This window comes from Arachis ipaensis, chromosome B4 (genome assembly GCF_059453495.1).
Source record: "Arachis ipaensis isolate K30076 ecotype BB chromosome B4, ASM5945349v1, whole genome shotgun sequence".
Lineage (NCBI taxonomy): Eukaryota > Viridiplantae > Streptophyta > Magnoliopsida > Fabales > Fabaceae > Arachis > Arachis ipaensis.
In genome coordinates this window covers 144,643,414-144,664,050 of record NC_142439.1, presented here as the reverse complement: position 1 = coordinate 144,664,050, position 20,637 = coordinate 144,643,414, and the positions used below count along the sequence as shown (strand labels likewise).

The 20,637-nt window shown below is 40.0% G+C and overlaps 1 protein-coding gene across 1 annotated transcript; it reads right to left on the bottom strand.

Moving 5' to 3' along the window:
- Window positions 1-615: 615 nt before the first annotated feature.
- On the bottom strand, window positions 616-20,384 carry BIG (auxin transport protein (BIG)). Its single transcript, XM_021122105.2, has 14 exons — window positions 19,895-20,384; window positions 19,473-19,588; window positions 18,350-18,503; window positions 12,158-18,234; window positions 10,784-11,401; window positions 10,521-10,701; window positions 9,759-9,993; window positions 5,094-9,629; window positions 4,414-4,636; window positions 3,860-4,258; window positions 3,628-3,771; window positions 2,462-3,487; window positions 1,825-2,328; window positions 616-1,579 (listed from the first exon to the last, which is right to left on the bottom strand). The coding sequence occupies exons 1-14, from the start codon at window positions 20,166-20,168 to the stop codon at window positions 752-754; spliced, it is 15,315 nt and encodes a 5,104-aa protein (XP_020977764.2). The 5' UTR covers window positions 20,169-20,384; the 3' UTR covers window positions 616-751.
- Window positions 20,385-20,637: the final 253 nt, after the last annotated feature.

Sequence of the window (20,637 nt, the reverse complement as noted above, 5' to 3'; positions counted from 1 at the left end):
TAGATCTTAACTTGTTGGATTAGAAAATATTATAGAAAAAAAATAGAAATAATTTGTAATATGACATGATATCACGGGAGTAATTATGATTTCATTTCATCTTAAGGGAGTTCCATACTTCCATTAGTATACTTCCATTAGTAGCGTGTACACGCAAGAATAATAATGGAGATGACACTGCTGATCTGCATGAACTATACAATATTTAATTGTTTTTAGTTCACGAGTAATTGATAATCTTATGTAATATTACCTAAATGCACGAGTCACAAGGCATGAATTTTTGTGTCTAAAGTGCAATGTCAGAATAATCTGCTTACGACTGCATTGTTGGATTGGAACTTCAACTCATGCAGAAGAATCAAGAATAATGCGTTTTAATTTTGGTAAAAACTCCGTACAATGATCTTTTATGTCAAACTAATTAAAAATTATTAATTATCAACTTGACATGAAGATAAGGCTTTTAGTTTTTTACTTAATCTTGGTATTTGAGCAAGGGATTTTATTTTGCGGGTAAACTTGACATTTATGTATTCTAACAGATTATTAAATTGCTTCCCATGTTTGTCTTGAAATTATTTTTTTTTCTCTCATCAAATTAAGACGGGTATCTTTAAGTGACACCATTCAACACTCTCTTTCAATTTCCATCAGCTTCAGCGTTGTAACAAGAATATTAATAGTACACAAGCGTTCTACATTAACGAGGGTTTATATCTTCAACCTCAAAAGGGAAATGAAAATTTCTTCAGCTTTTGCCTGCATTAATTGCAGCCATCACAAAGTCTTCACACCGAGTGAACCCGCCGGACAACACGTCCGCTAGAACGCCGACTATGTCAAAAGCCTCTTGCAGATCATCGGCAGAATTCATCTCTTCAAGCCAGGACAGCATCTCCTTGGGGAACCCGAGAAGCTCTTTCACATTCAATAACCGTTCTTTCATCAACACTTCCCAGCCTTCCAAGTTGTTACTTTCATCCTCCCCTTCTGCCGATGACGGGCCTTCAGTCTTCATGGGTGCCGTGCTCGCCAACTTCTTGACCTTGAAGAAATGCTGCAGCTGCTCAATCAAGCCTGTGTAAACAAGCATTGGACGAATGATCGACAAAAGATCATCATTCTGTTTCTGTTCGGATTCCGCTGTGGTGCTTTGGTCCATGCTTCCAGTCTCCGCAGAAGCTGATACAGATGATGCTGGACGAGTTGTTGACCGACCATGTGTGTGCTGCAGATATGCATGGTAGATTCCTCGCTGCAGGAAAGCACGGCGGTGCTGCCTCCAAGACTCGTAAGACTCCGAGAGGAGCGAGTTCACCATCATGAATTGGACAGTTTCTTCTGTCCCCAATGCAGATTGAGTGCCAGGTGGAGAAGAGGGTCTTGTCTCTGACGTGGAAGAGGTTAGATATGCTGATACAGCCCTGGCCATGGTCCGTCGTTGTGAGGAGCTTCCTTGATCAAGGAGATGTCGTGCCATTTGAATCATGAACGGAAGGAACCGAGAATTGCTTTCCTGTCCGCCACCGCGGCTATCCGCACTGAATGATGCCCCTGTTGCAAATCGAGCTAACATCTACAAAAAGGAGAAAATAACATGAACATACGTAAAAGTTATATTAGAATGAAATTAGCGTAAAAATAAGTTTACATCCTTGTAAGAAATATTTGACCCCGTTAAACAGGTTATCTAAATGAATCAATCATTCACATCTATCGTAAACAACATTCTTTAAGAGGTTTTTCCCTTTAAATCTTTGTCCGTCAGACTTTATCGTTTGATAACAAAAAGGAAGACAATGATGAAGCCGAATAACATACCAGAACAATGTCGTACGTTAACAGGCGAAGTCTACTTCCATCAGCACGCCCAAGAGCATTAAGATTGTCCCAGTACTGGTCGACATATCGCACATACTGTGAGAGTGGAACAGATGGACCTCGGACAGGGAATAAAGAATTACAGAGAGATTCGTTGTTTCTGAGCATTGCCCCATCCCACTCTTTCTTAGGATTCCTCAAGCCAGCATCTGCTCTTTTGGCCTCTTGATGGCACTGGAAATGAATAATATTGAAGTAACTTACAGTAGTGTAAACACATTCACCACGAGCACTGCCAGAAGCACCTACGCCTAGATTCACACGCTTACTATATGAGTAAGCGCCCAGCAAATCAGTGGGTCTTAAAGTATATCCTTCCCGGCATACCATGCATGCCAATCCATCCTCCTCCTCCTGGACATCTTCTAAACCTTCAAGAAGAGGCCGGGAAACAAGAATGCGCTCACCTCCATCTGCAGACAGCTCTTGACGCATTCCAAGGCCCTGTTATCGGATGAGAAAGTAATACGATTCAGCACGGGACAAATATGGAAATTTTAACTCTATCAATAGCATTAACACTGCTGTAGTAGTATAATCAACCTTTAGTAAATTGAACTCTTAGAATGTAAAATACCTGAAGCAACTCCTCTCTCTTGCGCAAAGCCCGGCGCCTCATTTCATCCCTAGTCGCATGTCGCAACTTACTAACCTTCTCCTCTAAGAATCCATCTCCTTTACCCTCCTTGTTAGATAAAGTGTCCAACAAATTTTCAGCCCTTGCCCCGATTTCATTTTCTCCTGAAACCCCTTCCAAGGCATGCAACAAGGGTAGGATACCTTCTTCATCGATACATATTTGGGTAAGTAGATGCCCCATTGACAAACCTCTCAACATAGACAATATAAGGGGGACAGATGGTAGTGTTAAACCCTGTGCCCATTCATCCTTATTCTTAAATCCAGCTTGCCCCACATCAGGAAAACTGTCTTTCAAATGTCTCATTGCAGCTTTAGTTATACCCTTCTCTAGGATCATGCCCTTTAATCTCTCTCCACAGGAGCTTGTCTTTAGTGACTCTGAAACCCTAACAAAATTTTCCAGCGTAAACCTCTGCTTTGCGGCTTTCTGAGCAACATTATCATCCTTTGGATTGTTCAAATATTGTTTCTGCACATGGTCAAATGCACCCCAATCCTGTAAATAAGGACTAAAATGCTGGATAAGAGCTTCCATTGCAGCAGGTTCCCCATAAGTCAAGTAAGGCAATATTCGAGCAACCATCTCTGTGTTCCTCTGTTGTTTGTTTGATTTCTTGAGGCCTGATGGATGCGATAATCTCTCCAAGAACATAAGAACTATCTTTTTGGCTTGTTCACCTGTACCAGATTCTTCATTAGTGACAGTTAGTCCACCCTGTGTGATGCTAATATTGTCACTTTCATTTGCTTCTAATGTCAGGCTTTCAACAATTAAAAGTATGCCTTCAGCTGGCTCCATGGCATCAACTGAGAAAGCTCGCCTTGCCGTCTCAAGAAGTAAACCTAAAGCACCTAGCTTTAACAAGGCTCGTCTGTTTTCTCTAATTTTGCAGCAGTACATAAGAAGATTAAGAACTGCTACCAATTGCTCCTGATTGGCCTTGAAATCATCTCGCAGACGCTGTACATTAATGGAAAAGAGAGTTAGTTATATTATCAATCTTGCTGCCAAATAGGAGTTCAACCAAAAACAAATGAATAAGCTAGGCAAACCACATCAGTTTTCTTTGAAGTAATACAAAAGAACATAATCCTCTCAACCTGAATCATGCCCAATAATATCTCCAGTCCACCACATTCCCGAACAGCACCTGCTATGGCAAATTCGACCTCTGGATCCAGAGACTCCTCTCTATCCTCCTCCAACTCTTTAATCATAGGCTCAGTTGCTTCACCATCCAATCCCTGAAAATCGTTATCATAAAAATTATAATAAATTCAACCAAAAAGTGTGATAAATGAGGGAATCAGATATTCAACAAATGCAACAAACCTGGAGTCGATAAGTCACTGTCATAGGTGGGCATTCTCTAGATGAGGTGGCAGCATTTGGGGACAACAAGTTGGAATTGGCCACATTAGAAGACTGACTTGATTTCTTCCAGACTTGCTCATAGACTTGGGCTATGCTCAAATCAAGAGAGATGATATTCCCAGCAACTAGCAACTCCATTCCATAGTCATCCTCAAGAAGGCCTAACAAATCCAACTGATGGCAAATCTTGTTCTTAACATCACGCATTAATGGCCCAATTTCAGAACTGGAATACGGATTCTTAGTCATTGATCCCCTGATAAACTCTTCTTGGGTATGCGCCTTGTTTAGGACCAACAAATATACAGGCTCAGGTTTGGAGGGGCAGATCAGGTTGCAAAGCTGCTCCAATATAAACTGCAAATGAAGGAATAGATCAGAATAAGTTTGAAATAACTTTATTTGTAACCAAATTGAAACTTCGTTGTAAACTTGTACAGAAAATTGCCCCAAGTGATTAGAGGAAACAAGCTATAATGGTTAGAGAAATGAAAAATAAAATCCATCCATACCAAACAGGTACGCCCCTTTCTCTCTTCCCCGTGTATTTGCAAACCATTGATGCAGGCCCTAATGAATTGTCGCTTGTTGTCACTGCTTTCTAGCAGGAGGCTATCCAAAAGATCTTTCAAGAGCCGATTGCAATCACTAATCAACTTTGTCTTTTGAACTATCAAACCTCGAATAACAATAAGGGCTTCAAGAATTTCAGAAAGTAAGTTGTCTCGCATGAATCTGTAATAAAGATCTAGATTAATGAGAAGATTCAAAACCAAAATGTTACAGGTAAATTGCCACATCCTCTTCACACTTTAAGAAAGAAAGCGTTCAATGAAAATAATTCAATCCTTTCTTTACTAAGGATAATTAATTATTAATTAGAAAATATACTCATATTCCTTTATATGACAGCATAAGCATTAGGGGAGAGACAGTTTAACATGGTTCAAAGCCCTCCATAACCAAATGGTTGAGAGTTTGATCATTGCCACCTTATTCTTATAAGAAGCTGAATTTCAAAAAGGCAGAGTGCACTTATATTCACAATAAGCTCTTGTATGAAAGGTGTCTTCATATATACACACACACACACACACATATATATATATCCTCCACTTAATATCTTAACTTTTGAGGTAAGTGATTCATGACAGTTATATTTTAACTAAAAATATTCAAATAGCAATCATACCTGGATCTGACGTTTGGAACCTCAAAAAATTTTCCAAGAAGCTCGATGAGTTTATGAAGGATAAAACCCTGAGATATATCAATATGTAGACTCCTTTCCAAAGACTCAACATTACTCACTTCTTGGGTAATTAGAGTACAGATTGTACGCAAACAACCCTGAACAGTAAAAAACAAACGAGCATCCTCTGACTCTATCATCTTGAATAGTAACTCAAAATATTCTGCAGCACTTTCTCCAGCAAAAAGTGTTGCAGGTAACAAAGAAACCACTAGGTTCAGCAACCGATATTGTCTGGATGAACTTTGAGAGCAAAGCAAGCTTATCAGCATACACATCTCTGATCTAATGGATTGAGAACAGGCACTCAGAACAAGCTCTTTGACCCATGATCCCAACTCAAACACTGATAAGTCACTTTTAGCTACTTTACCAGTGCGACGCTTCCACCGTAGAGCATATTTAAGTGCCAGATAGTCATGCCTTTGGGGTCGTGACCTCTGGCCAATACCTTTGACTGCCTGTGATACTTTATATTGCCTTCTAACAAAATCAAGATAAGAAGCTCCCCTCTCCCACTCAGAATAGCTCAACAACTGGATATCTTGAGCCTTAGGTGTCACGTCCCAATTTCTTTCAGAGGAGTCTGGCAATGTTTTGGTCCCACTGACAGAGACAGCACCAGTCAAGGATCCTGATACATTTTGATTACTCTCATCCTTTACCTTTACAGTAGACTTTGCAAGGCCTTGCTCTTTGTCTAGTGTCTCAGGCTTTGGGGGGGTACATGCCTGAGATATGATTCTCAGACATGGAAGAATGACATGCTCAGAGATGGCAGGATGCTTGGCACCTAACTTGATGGAAGAAAACAGTAACTGAAAAACAACACGTAGCCTGGATTCCCAGAACTCATCAGCTGAAGAACACACCTCAGAAAGTAATAGCAACTCCTCACGTGTAGTCACAGCAATGTCCATCGAGCGATGATGCTCAAGGCAGTACAATACTTTCTTTTGTATCAGATTGTTCAATTCACTTACTGCATTCACGTCACCTTCAGATAAAGAACAAAGTACAGCCCTTGCTTGTACACGAGCAGCTTTAGGACCTTGATGAATGTTATTCTCAAATAACTCGGACAAAATACCGGCTGAAACAAGTTGTTTCTTAGAATTTGGATGCTTTGCCAACACCTGTAATAATTCTAGGCATTGTGTCACAAATGTTGTTGCGCAGCCATAACAATTATTTGGAGTTCTAGAAACCACAAATCTTGAAGCCACACTATTATCAGAATGCTTTTGGTGCAGATAATTCATCAGCACCTTGCGTAGCCCTTGCAGTGTCTGGACACTTTTGCTGACAGAATCAAAAGCTGCTTTGCACTTCTCACCATAGAGCACCCCAAGAAGAGCAACTTTCCTATTGATTTTACAAGATGGTCCGGGTAAAGACACCATCATTTGCTGCACAGAATCCTTTTGTTGCGAGTCTATTTCACTGTCACCAATGCTTGATACAATTTTAAGCAAGGGCTTTTTGAATCCCAAAAGTTGCTGGTATCGCCTATGAGCATTCTCTGACTCGGACTCTATTGCTGCTAGCCCCTTCTTCATATCTTCATCATTCTCCATGTTATCAAATGTAAAACTGGGTTTTGCCATGAAATTAAACTCAAACCGCCCATATTTGCTGTATCCACACTCATTGCATAAAAAGGAATCCAAATTCTCATAATTGATATTGCGACATTGCCTGCATTGATAAGCATTTTCATGACAATTGCCACATATACCATGCTTATCAGTGACAGGACGACTACAACGTGGGCACTGCAATGGCTCAAGAGACAATGCCTGAAGATTTTCATAGAAGGAATCTAGTTCAATCATAAAGTTGCAAGCTGTAATGGGAATGGGAAATTCCACTTTAAGTTCAGTCTGATTGAAAGCAAGATGACAGCTTTTTGCACGCTTCCACAAAGACCAGTTATTTTTCAACTCTGACAAGTCAGCAACTGGCCTGTTATTATAGTATAGATTCAAAACCTTCACCGATTTTGACTTTCTGGCATCATGAACATTCATTATCACAGTCTGAATTGTGTAGCTACCAGTGCATTTCACTATGATACGGTTATCAGTGAACTTTGTTTCAGATTTTAGAGATTCCAGCTTCATCCTGCTGTAAGGAACTTCAGGAGAGCTGCAGGCAACACAAGGTTCACTCTCAAGATAGTATCCATCAAACTCAACCAAGCCACTCAAAGTATTGTAAATGCGAGAATTTGGATGGTTAGCTAACAGCTCATTCTGTGAATGGAGTGTCTCAAAGATGCACTTAATTACATCAGGAGTCAACGATCGGTCCACAATTTCAGAAATCTGGTGTTTTGAACTAGTATCAGGGGATCTTCCAAGCAACCAAGTCACAAGTTCTGTGAACTCTACAATGTTCTGGCCATACATTGGGAGGAACTTAACTTTCTGCAAGAGGGCTGTTAGCAAAGTTTCTTTGAACATTGATTTGGCATGATGCCAAGCACCATATAATACGGATTTTGCCTCTGCCCGAACAGTGCTTGAATTCCATTCCAAAAGGAAACAATCTATGAACTGCTTTAAGATATTGCCACTCTTGTCAGTAAAGACCTCCACTGCAGCTTCCATATCCAAATACGACTTCTCTGAACCAGATTCAGCTCCATCTTCACCTTTCTTCTTCTTCTTTGATTCTTGAGATGTGATGCCTGATTTATTTGAACTTATGTCTCCATACTCTGTCTTTTGTGAAGTATGACCAACATCCTTTCCTGTGTAGAAGGCAAAATTGAGAAGTTTAAGAGTCTGAATAACAGACTCTTCACTGAAATAAAATATTCCATTCATCAGGAATGATAGAATATCTCCATGCCTTAAACAGTATTTCTGCCAGTTCCGAGGACGTGCAGCTGCTACTTCTGCCATAGTGGAAAGACACTTCACAATCTTGACACTTCTTTCATAAGGGATAGGGTTATTTTGGAAGCCACCAGACTTGTTTACATGTTTATAGAGTCTCTTCACTTCACTGGAGAACTGCCACGAGTCCCGCACGCTATAATAGTGAGACTTGCTCCCACAGAGGTGCAGGAAAAGCCTCCTGGCATATCTTCTCACAAAATTTGTATGAGGATTATTAATGTAACTGCAGAGAACATCCTGATACCCATCTAGCTTTAAATCCTTACCATATGACAGCTTGTGTACCTTTTCTTTTTCCCCGGTTTTGTCATGCTTTTCGGGCCGAACAAGGGTATACACCAGTCGGAAAGCATTCTCTAACAAGAGCCTATGGTAATCCATAAAAATATCCGCTCGATGTGCCTTGGCATATGAATCAGAAAAGAATGGTGAGAAGTTACCAGCTGGTAAATCTCTACGTACTGTGAGCAGAGCCCCACAACCAGGCCCAAGATTATTATGCACATCATTATTAACAGGAGATTTGAAAACATGTACAAGCTGCTGCAATATATCCATCAGATAATTTACAAAAGCTTGCTGCCTAAGAGAATCACAGGCTCGAAGAAGCTGTGTTGCAAAATCATTCTTCTCTTGCTCATCTGCTGAAGTCTTAGCTGTAGTTGAAGCAGTTGGTGGAAAATCAATTACATTCTTATCATGCATATCCACAGCTCCACTCTGTCTTGGCATGGAACCATCACTACCAGGTTGATGCCAGTTACGAAGCATCAATGTGAAAAACATGAAGACCAATATTGCCACTTCACCAAATGATGATCGAGTTCTCGCTGCAAATGGCCTATCAAGATTTATCTCATCCAAAAACCACTTGATTAGTTTCTCTAAATCTAGGCTATCTGGCTTTGAGCTGCCTATAAAAGGTCCACCCACAGCAGATGACAACCTGTAGAAAAGCTGCATAACAGGTATTGCTTGGATTCCTGATGTTGTATCCATCCACCCTTTCAGTTGTTCCAGAAGCTCAGAGAGAAGTAAAGAATTTATCTCCCGTTTTGAAGCAGAAATTGAGACAGGATCGGTCAAAGAAGCAGCAAATTCTCCAGAATCATTGGGTTCCAAGACATGAATTGATGGAGAATTCTGCATAGTTCTCTCAGCAGATACGGCTAACAGATTTGGGTCAGTAACGTCATCTGATGCAAAGTGAAATTCATTGCCATCCCCAACTGAATCCACCTCAATTGGAATTGCTGTCATCGGGTGATCTCTAGAATGTGGTGGAGGAAGTCTGTCTGCATCTAGTACTTCATAGCAAGCCTCACACAAGTCAAAATCAGGACAGACAGTACAATGCCATCTTCGCCTGAGTATAGGCACAGTAGAGCAGCCATCACAACAGTATTGAACAGATGAGGTAATAGTGTCTTCTTCTATCATGACTGGGTTATTTCCACTACTTGTATCAACAGGGCCAGGAACCGATGCTACACTCTCATTGACATCATCTGTAGCTAACATCGTCTGCTTAGGAAAAGGGACCTGAAGCAATCTTGAAGATATGGCCAAACTGAAAAAGAAATGTATCAGATCCTTAACAATGATGTGAATTTCTTCTTTTACTCCCCCCCGGCCCCGCAGAAGAAATCCCTTGTAACAATTTTCTCAAAAATACAATGACCAAAATGTCCAAATATACCTGCTAGCAGTCTGGACAGCCTCGTTGGACGAAAAGAGAAGCTTCTTGAGTAATACAACAGCAGGTGCCACAGAGCGCACTCCTGCATCATTTCCATGAAGAGCCAAGCATTCGGCATAGCAATAAATAAGTTCAACTGCAGACATAACAATGTTGTTCATGGTTTGTGTGTCAGGCTGCTCAAAATCCAAAATTCCCCATAGAACTTGCATTAGTGCATCCACCACTTCTGATCCTACACCAGCAGCAGCATAATATTAGAACAATAACAAATAGAAAACGAACACTTACAACAGGCAAGACCATTCTATTTTCCCTGATTTATAGCAACACCAGTGTCTTCAATCGTTCCAGTAGGAGGATTCTAGATATATCTTCTGATCCTGGAAAGATTAGCGAGATATATCCAGAATATTCTAACATTAAAATGTGAATCACATAGAATCGAAGTAAAAAAAATTGCAAGAATAAGCTTAAATGATGAGGGAGCACATAACTGCATCAAATTTCAACAGAACTGAACTACAAAGGATAAATTTATTCTCTCGTTCTTCTCCTACTGTTAATCCACCAGTTCAGTCGCAGCCGCAGTATCATACAAATGTACCACTTGAAAAGAAAATATATAATGTCCTAGTAAACTTATTGCGTAAAAAGTCAACAGCTAGATATTAATGTCTAATGTCTTGCAATGTGAAAGATCCTCAAGCAGGATCCCAAGAAAAGGGAAGGTGGAAGTAAATCAGAAGAACAGGACAATACCATTTGTCTCCAGAAATGTTGCCAAATTAGAACGGCGTTGCAATGCAATCTTACAAACTGCACGCAACTGGGTAGTGAACTCTTCAATGATCCAACTTCCCGCAGAACCACCAATCCCAAGCTTTGATGATAGTAATGAAGATGATTTCACTACTCCAAGAAGCCTCATTGTATCTTTAACCTAATCAAAGAAGAGTCTAGATACATCAACATGAATGAACAAACTCATTCATTATATAGAAGCAAGAGAAAGTAGATATTACTTGGTGGTATAACTCTTTCTTGGGGAAAATGGCCTGTAATACACAAGAAGCTGAAGCCTGCAGTATTGGCTCCCGATCACTCTCAAATATTGTTTCAAGTAATTGCCTACACTTGAGTTTGCCTAGCTCTGCCTTTGCTTCTTCCAGCCTTGAGCAACTCTGTTGCCTACATGATGAATAAAACTTGGCAATTAGCTTAAGCCCATCTCCTAGTACCTGCTCCTGAATGGGAGCAGACTGCATTGAACGGCGCTTCTTCCCAGATCCAGCAACTGCTGAATGTGACCCAAGTACTCTTGCTTCCATATCCAAAACTGCATCCATTTTCTCCTTCCAACCAAATTCATCCTTAGCTCGGCCATAAACTTCAAGCGAGTCTATTCTGGGAAGTGTAGAGCCATTAAAGGTTGAACCAACTGAGATTGTAAATTCTTCATCAGCAAGCAGCGACTCGGCAACAGTAAATGGAATATCATACCAGGACCTCATTCCTTCATCTAATTTAATAACCCTCTGGAAGATAGAAATACTAGAAGGTATGTGACTTGCTGATGTGTTACCAACATGAACTCGAAGACCAACCATGACTATATCAGGGTTTGAATTGAAGACAGATATCTGTGAAAATGCATATAAAAGAGAAAATTTAGGAACAATCACGATTGAAAGACGCAGAACATCAAAAGCAATTAATATGATTGCAAATAACCGATTGCCACCATGTAATAGTTTGAAACAGAGAGAAATAAAAAATTTATAAGCACAAAATATAATAAAAGAACCTACTAGCTTGAATCATTTTTTACCATGCCATACATTTTCCCATTTCCCTTATCATGCACAAAAGTAAGAGAAGCCATGCAATTACGGAAAACAAATTCCAATAAGTATTCATAACTTGGAATAAACTTGAGACCTAGAAAAAGCACCTCATAATCTTATACCTTAAAGCTAAAGAAGACAACTTAAAATGAAAAGACGGCATCAAGATCTAAGATTTCAGACACAAAAATACACATCTATAATTGCATGTCAGAGACAACACACTCTACACTACAAGAATACACACATTTTCAAGAATATCATTAAAACTTGGGACATGAGAAACACGTCAACTTCAGGAAGATTTAGTTACAAAGAATAACACCAAAATATCATGCAAAATCTTAGATCATTTACAAGAGTATACATAGTCTAGTCCACAGCATTGTTATGTCTATTCTAAAATAACTAAATAAAAAATAATTTTAAAAATATAAAACAAAGCATGCCACAAAACAAACACTAAAACAAAGCTACTTAGAGTAGCAGCCAAGCCCGGCCAATAAAAGATTCTCACTGAAAAAACAGTAATTCAAAATAAGTAGTTATTACCTTAAAACCTGCAGGGCTCGGACTTTCAAGAAAACCATCCTCATTCACCAAGCTCTGTTTAGCTCCTTCAAAATCTCCATTTCTAATGGCATCACCACCCAGTTTCACATCCGGTGTAATGCACACAGTCTTCTCAAAGAAATCAAGAGGAAATTCAGGATTTGTACCCGCATAGGCTTTATTGAGGATACCAGAACCCAGTTTCTTAACTTTTTCAGATGCTGCAATCGCGCCAGCATCAGCACCTGCTGGAGCATGTGAATATATTTGAAGGCTACCATCATCATGTAAGACAAAGCAGTGTATTTTATCTTTCGACAGCGGCTTGTATGCAGTCATACCGACTATAGGTGAGGTGGAACCCATAGAGTGCCGCATACTCTGTGCAAGTATTTCACATTCCCCCATTGACACGGCAAGTGCAGTATTGGATTTCACAGTTGACAAGCATACAAACAATCCACTGCCAGCCAGAAGTTCTTTCCAATGATGTACCCCAGCAGGCCGCAGCTTACTTTCTAACTCTTCATACACAGAAGACAACTCAACAATGGAGGATGCATCAGAGCTGGGCCGACCTATCAATGTGGTACCATCTTGAAAAGATATGAAGAGTAGCTTATAAGTTGAAGAGAAATACAATGATGATCCCTTTGAATGAATTTCCTTTCCCAGAAGTTGCACATGTTCTTTCAGTGGCATAGACCCAACATTTCCTTTGACTGGCAACTCTAACCTGAAAATGTATCCATTTTCTGAAAGAACTATAAGAAACATTCTTCCTTGAGAAGCTGGATAAAGAATGGCATCCACAATCGTGTCATTTGACAAAGTAAAGTAGTGCATTGGACTGATATTGTCTAGGGACAGATCATATATCTTGACAAATCTGTTGGTCACAACCATCAATTGAACCTGTGAGCCAGGAACCCAATCCACCCGTCTAATATATGCCCCTTGTAAAGCAAGTTCAATGGCCAGCCGGTCAATCACTTCTCCACGATGATTCAACGTAAGAACCTGGCAATCCTCATAACCAGCTACAACCAGGTAATTCTCAACAACAGGATTGAACACCAGTTGTACGATTTCAAAGCGAATAATGTTTTTGGAAAGAGGTTTCAGATTAGTCTTGTCAGCAGTCACAGGTGAAATGGTGGCTTGACCAATTAACTGTCCAACATCATATATAGCAACTTTATCACCTTCGCCAACAGCAAGTCGACCTCGTACACTAACACTCAGCAAAGACTTCACGAGAGAACCACTCGCCAGATGGGATTTAAGCTCCTTGGCATTTGAATAATCAACCTTTATCTTAAGATCAAGAGATCCACCTTTATATGCTTTCTTCAATTGCAGGAGATCTACACCATGAGAAATCACCTTGTCTTCACCCAAACTGATTTTCTTATCCTTAGAATGGTGAGACTCTCGTCTGCTAATTATAAGTTGCATCAAAGAGGAGCAAAGATTGAGCACATGACTTTCAACATCAAGTTCCTCCATTAATGACGGAATATCTTCTTGAAGCTCTTTTGGTATAGATAACCTAAGCGAGTTATCAATATCTGAACTGTTGTCGTCTTCAAATTCCGAATCACTATCTGGCAGCTGATCTCCATCCTCGGAAAAGGGTAGAAATGACTGAAAAGCGTTGGAGCCACGAACAGGTGCACCGCTGTCTCCAGTGAATTTCCGAGGTTTCAGGCACTGACAACTGCTACCTCTAACACCCCCAGCTCCGCAATCACAAAAGAACCGGCTTGAGCGTGAATAGACAACACGATGACCCCGATGACACACCTTTGCACAGACTGAACAGCAGCCTTTTGATACGGTTAGGTCACATGTATAGCAGAAGTACCAATGCTGCTCCATGAAATTGCTGCCACTAGAAGTGAAGGTGCAAACTTTAGAGGCAAGGGCCCTTTCACTACTAGCATCCTCTTCATCTTCCTTATCTATGCTCAGAACCTCCCCATCAGAAGTTGCATCATCCTCGTCCTCGTCAACAGAAGTTGCATCACATTCAAGCGATGTTGATCCCCCTTCTTGATTGGCAGAAAGAATAAATGTGTCCGAGTTCTTTCTGGATCCAACTGGTCGGGCAGACACATGCCCTATCCCAAGACTACTGCTAGATGAACACTTTTTAGTTGTTCTTTGAAGTGAAATTTTACCAGATTTACAGTCACTTAAGACAATTTCAATAAAGCCAAATAGAAACTTCAATCCTGGAAGCAAATTTTCATTGCCTACCAGTTTATCCATCAACACAACAGTCCTCTTCAAAAGCTGTTTCATTAATGACTCTCCTCTTGAAATCTGAACAATGAAACTAAAATATGATTTTGCTGCAAGTATATCAAATTGCAAAAAAGCAGCATCAAGTGACAGCAGCAAAGAATTAAAAATATGATGTTGCAACTCTTTGGATTGTTCCGAGGTTGGTGATAGAAGGCACAGAATAAAATTCATTGTTGATTCCCGTAGAGAAATGGAGGTCCCCTTTGCACAGATGCCAGTATCTAATTTTATTATGCTTCCTAAGAGCCTCTTCTCCAACCACTTAGACACCATATGTACATCTCTTCCAAGGAATTTCCTTTGTATTCTCAGCCTGAGATCAGGAAATTGCTCTCCAGATAAATGATCCACAAAGAAATCAAGAACCTTCACATTCACAGATTCAGAGTAACAGGTATCCAGCGAATCAATTAGCACTAAACAGTCACCATTATGCAATTGCAAATGCCTACTGATCTGTCCAGGCACATTTTCAATACCAAGATAAAAGTGAAAAACAGCAGACTTTGAAGGGTCTTTCCTCGTGCCACTCAATATCTCAATAATTCTGCAGATTATCCATTCTTGGACACTGTCATGACCTTCTCCCCTAGAATTAATGTCTTTCAGAAACCCTTCCATTTGCTTCATTAGAATTAAGTCAGCATAACTTGACCATTCCAGTTCTGCACCTATGCTTTGATAAACAGCATCACATTTCCCATGAACACTTTCAAATATCCTATCATACTTGATAATCATTACAGCATCAAGAATTTGCCCAAGAACTTCGATGTCCAAATCAACCTTTCTCCCTGCTGTTATTCTAAACAACCCATCTAGGACACAGATAATTCCTCTTATGCTAAGAGCACAAGAAAGCAAAGTAGCACTAGGAGTAGAAAGATGACAAGGAAAGCCATGCAACATGCACTCCCAGTAGGCCTTAGGAAGAACTCCTGAAGCTTTTTTATCAACAGCAGCATCCAACTGTGATATGAGGCCAAGGACAGACTGAAGCTCACCTTCATTACAGCCACTCCTCTCAAGCAGCTCATCCTGCAGGCTTTTGTCAATTCCAGTATGTTTCATGAGCAAGAATGGTGAAAAATCAGAAGCCGGCTTTTGTTGGTAACTAAGGCTACCAAGAAAAGCTTTCTGATGGGCTTGCAAGTACTTGTCCAACAAAGATGAGAGCGCACTTATTAGACATGCAAATTTACCAGACTCCACCAGGGAGGAAATCATGCTCCCAGCCAGTTCAACATATTTCTCTTCCCCAAAAGCATTCTCAGTCCAGCTAAGGCCCTGTACTGAAATCGCTTTGTCCATGCAATATCTCAAGATGCCAATATGAGTGAAGGAGAGCACTAGAGATAACCACATTCCAGTTCTGAGGAAATCCCAACCTAATTCTTCGATACCTTCTGTCTGGGGAAGAACATTTAACTGCTGAACCAAGGTCAATATAAGATTTTGAGGGAATCCAATGGCCTCTGGATCACCCAAAAGTGAATGGCTGAAGTGGAAAAAATGCAACATATTGGACAGATCCACAGAGTTGTCGCTACTCCAAGATGGAACTGAATGGTCTGCTTCAGAAACTACATAAGGAATATCCCAACAAAGGCTGAAAATATATCGTTCAACAATTAAATCCTCGACAGTAGCAGCCATTTTCTGTCCCCAAAATCCCAAAATCTGTGAAAAAGTAACATGTATGTCCTTCCAATTAAAATTTAAGATGTCGATTGCCAAGTCATCTCTACCAAGTGAACCAGAAGATCTAGAAACATCAATTAGTTGACCAATCAAGCTACTAACATTCATGTCCTGTCCAAGAAATCCACCAGCAACATTTCTTAGTGCAGTTAATGACCAAGATGAGAGGTGATCATTCATCTTATTCGGAATAGATGATGCAGATAGCGTTGCTTCCCTTAACTTAGACCGCACATCAACAAGCAATGATGACGGACATTTCTGTTGATGAAATATCATATGACGTAGAACTAGGATCAGTCTTGACACCACCAAAGCCCAACATGTTAACAGCGAACTGTTCAAATCCAGTACCTGCTTAGCAACTTCTTGGAGGTTTGAAAAGATTAAGTTCGCCATTGATGCCTTTTCTAGTTCAGAAGACAAGTGAAATGCCATGAGAACTACCTCAATGTGAAACAACGAGGGAAGAGTTCCAACAAGGTCATCAATACTTGGGCATTTCCTAGAAACAGACTTCACTTTCTCACAAACAAAGGAAGCATATCCTTCACAAATCTTGTTTCTCAGCTTACTACCAGCAGAACCAACACTACAAAACAAAGTGTGAGTGAGCAAGGTCAGCGTCCGATCATTATAACTGAAGGCACCATTTTCAACAGTAAGCATCTTCTCCAAAAGATAGTCTTCAAGGAAATCATTCAAAGCATGGTTTGTGAGAACATTGTGCAAAATATCAAAGCAAAGCTCATGGACATGCCCGATCCTTCTGCCTTCGTGAGAGGGAGTAGAAGTATCAGGCACATTTTCTTCAGAACAACAACCCTGACAATTGAGTAAGGAAAGCAAAATATCCATGTCCGCAGTACTGAGCTTTTTGCAGGCATCCTCATAAAGAGAAGGACTCCATTCAGGAGAAAAGATGCACGTTTTAAGAAAGTTCAAAAGTTCTATGGCAGCTTGAATTGGGAAATTCTGATAGTTGGTGCTAGAAACTGAAGCAGTACCAGGTTGTTCACATCCATCTGTAGACCCAACAGAACGTGCAGTCTCAGAGAAAAGATCTCCAAAAAGGGCCTCATCTTCATGGCATACTGCATTTTCTTGTTCAGATGCTCCAGCAACTTTTGAAAAACTAGAACATGACCTTTCAATTTTTGGCTTTAACTTCAACCCTTCAGAGTGAAGGAACAAAGCAAGTTGCATCAAGTTGCCAATCCATAGGCTTGATGCAGGAAATATAAGCTTCAAAAGCTCTTCAAATGTGTATTGCTTCAGCAGAGGAACTGACTCTTGATAAACAAGGCATGAAGGGGAGCTATTTTGTGAGTCAGTGGAACTGCTAAAGAGTTCTACATTGAAGTCTTTCCAATCAAAAGAAACCTGCTGCCTTTGTCTCTTCAAATCATTGATGAGTTTTAACATGTAAAGAACAAACCGGGGGAAGTATGATAAAGGGGGTTTCAAATTTGTTGCAGACTTATCATATGTCCAAAAAGAAGAATCCAAACTCTCCAACATAGATGCTATAATACAAGCTTCAATATTCTGCACAATACTGCTACTACCAAAAATAACCTGCACATTGTGAAGAAACTCTTCCACGACCATTAAAATAATGCTCTCAAGACTTCCCTCAATGATAGCATATGTATTCACAAACTCATGTTTAACTCTAAACAAATTAGACAAAGTATCAGCAAATGAGGCAATAGCCCTCACCAATGATGCATCATATTCTACATACAAAACATCCTTTATGAGACTTCCAAGGATCTTTAATATCCTCAAAATGAGAGACAGTCTCTTCCTCAAATTCTGGCCTACTTCCTTATCATCAGAAACATCATTGATTTTAGCTAGTTTACTGCACAGCAAGATCAAGCGTGGAGTGCATTTTCCATGGACAACTGCCGAGTGCTGGCATAGAAAAACAAAACTACTGAGATGTTGATAATCAGTCAGTTCACTGGATCCTGATTCATTCCTATCGTGGAACACAGGTTCAGAAGCTAAAGTCTTTAGAAGCCACTCCATCGATTTTTCTTCCTTTGAGCATCTGAAGCCTTTTGCATATTCAAAAACGTGAAAATATAAGCATGTGGTTAGTTTATTGGAACAACTATGAGCAGAAATACCATGTGAAAACAACAGAGTGATCCTTGGGCATTAACATGATACCTTCTAAATGGTATTTTCTGTGATCATCCATGACATATCCACTACAATCATCAACAATTGGCAACAGATCTACCAAGGCACTTGCTGGTTGTGATGCGTCCGCTAAGATATTCATCTCATCAACCAAAGCTATCTCTAAAAGATGCATTATGTTCTGCAAATGTTACACAAAATGAGAAGCACAAAAAGAAACCATCAGTCTAGTAAAATAGAGCACATGTTAAGACACTAAGTCCCATCAATTTAAGCTACAGCATAGCGTTCGTTGTTCTAAATGGAAACTAGAGATTGTGCATTGGTATAGGAAATGTCAGAAATATTAAATATACAGATGGAATATGTCCAAAATCGATCATGTTGCCTGTAAGTAAGCAGTTCAAATTATTAAATCAATGCTTTTTGGTGGAAATTTATTTTTTCCATTTTTAAAATTATTTACCTATGAATTTCATAATTGTTAACTTATCTTACCTGTTTCCTTTTAAACTGACTGCCAAGTTTTTTTTTTTTTTTTTTTTGGGGGGGGGGGGGGGGTTGAACAGTAAATTGTAAATATAAAGCGAATACCAATGACAAGATGGCGGCAAAACTCTAACCAAAAACAGAGGAATCCCCTTCATTAGTATCCCCCGAAAAAAGGAAAAACAAAACAAAACAAATGGTAAAGCATTGGGTGCCCCATCTATGCAATCCAATTCTAAAATGCACATGCAATCAGTTTTGAGGGGTAGGCTCTCCCTTGTGTTGCAGCATCCAATCTCTTCTGTCTATATTTTATTTTCTAATTTGTATTGGAAACACTTAGTTGAATCTATTAGGTTTTTAAAATGCAAAAGCTTTCATAATATATTGAGAGTGCATCTCCAAAATCACAATTTTGCTAAGTCATTAGATAATTATGTAATAAATCGTCAAATAACCAATAAAGGAGAATTAATGAAACAGAATTCTACAACAGCGAGAAAAAGGAGGGGGTGGGGAGGCTGACGTAAAAACGCTTAAATTAGTTCAGCCATTCTTGCTGGCAATTAACTTGAAATCTAATAAACACTAATTTCATCAAAACTTGCAGACCCCGGAACATCAGCTGAAAGCTACATTTGCAAAGTAAAGCCATACGTACCTGAACAAGTCCTAACTCGTTATCATCGTCATCCAATCCAGATTTCTCTAAATAGCACACGGCGAACTCCACTGACTGCTGCACAATCGCAACCAGTATCCCTTCCGCTTCCTCCACTATACCACATAAGATAGCAACAAAAAGAAAATAGATAGAAGAATGAATCATCTCGAACAACTTTCACTATTTTGCGAATTCGAAAGCAGCATATTGAAGCTACAGCAAAGAGAATCTCTCTCTCTCTCTCTCTCTCTCTCTCTCTCACACACACACACACACAAAAACAAACGCAAGCTCCACTACAAGCTCAGCTAACTACTATAAAAGCGAAACTGGCAACAAACTCTAAAACCGAAAGAGGCAACTACCGATGTTACTACAGCGAAAAGGAATAAAGAGATCGAAGTAACTAAAGAGTGTACCTGACAAAGATCGAGAGGCGGAAGCGATCGTGCATGCGAACGAACAAATCGCCTGAATCTGCGAGGCGTTCCACGATTGAAAGCGCAAGGAGGAGGAGGCGCCGCCTGTAGGCTCGACGCCACGGCGGAGGACGGAGTAGAAAGCGGTGAGCCCTGACCTGATCGTGTCATCGGACCGGAGCTTCTGGAGGAGCGACTCGCCGGAAATCGACGGCAGCTGCTGCGATTGATCGGAGAAGAGAGCCTTGGCAAGGTGTTTGAGGCTCTCCGCCATAGCCACGTCAGCACTTCAATCCAGAGAGAAAATGAAGAATTGTAGTGTGTGAAATGATTGATTGATTATTTGTAATAGAGACTAAGAGTGTGTAGAGTGTTTCAAGGGTCGAAAGAAGGAGAGAGAGGGTTTAAGGCCTTTATATATAGCGAGGTGTAGGCGGTGAAGGAGAAAGTGAAGTGAGTGATGGAGTCGTCGAGTGTGTTCAGGAAAATTTACTGGGGATTGCTTTGCCCCCAAGGGAGCATTACATTCTCAGAAATGGGTGATTCTCTTCCTTATTTTTTTTTTCCCCTCTCTTTTACATTATTCCCCAAAAAATATGAAATATTTATGCATAGTGCTATTTTTTACAACTAAATACATAATAAATACATTAAAAATTTAAGGTAAAAACTCAAGTGAAGTTGACTTCACGTGAAGTTCATACTGAAAGTCGTTAAATAATTTGACTATGACTCTCAAGTAT

Coding starts and splice junctions, on each gene's coding strand:
- BIG (XM_021122105.2), bottom strand. CDS start 20,168: ATGGCGGAGAGCCTCAAACACCTTGCCAAGGCTCTCTTCTCCGATCAA. Junction 4,259..4,413: donor GAAAGGGGCGTACCTGTTTG/GTATGGATGGAT, acceptor CTTCATTTGCAG/TTTATATTGGAGCAGCTTTG. Junction 1,580..1,824: donor TAACGTACGACATTGTTCTG/GTATGTTATTCG, acceptor TCCTTTTTGTAG/ATGTTAGCTCGATTTGCAAC.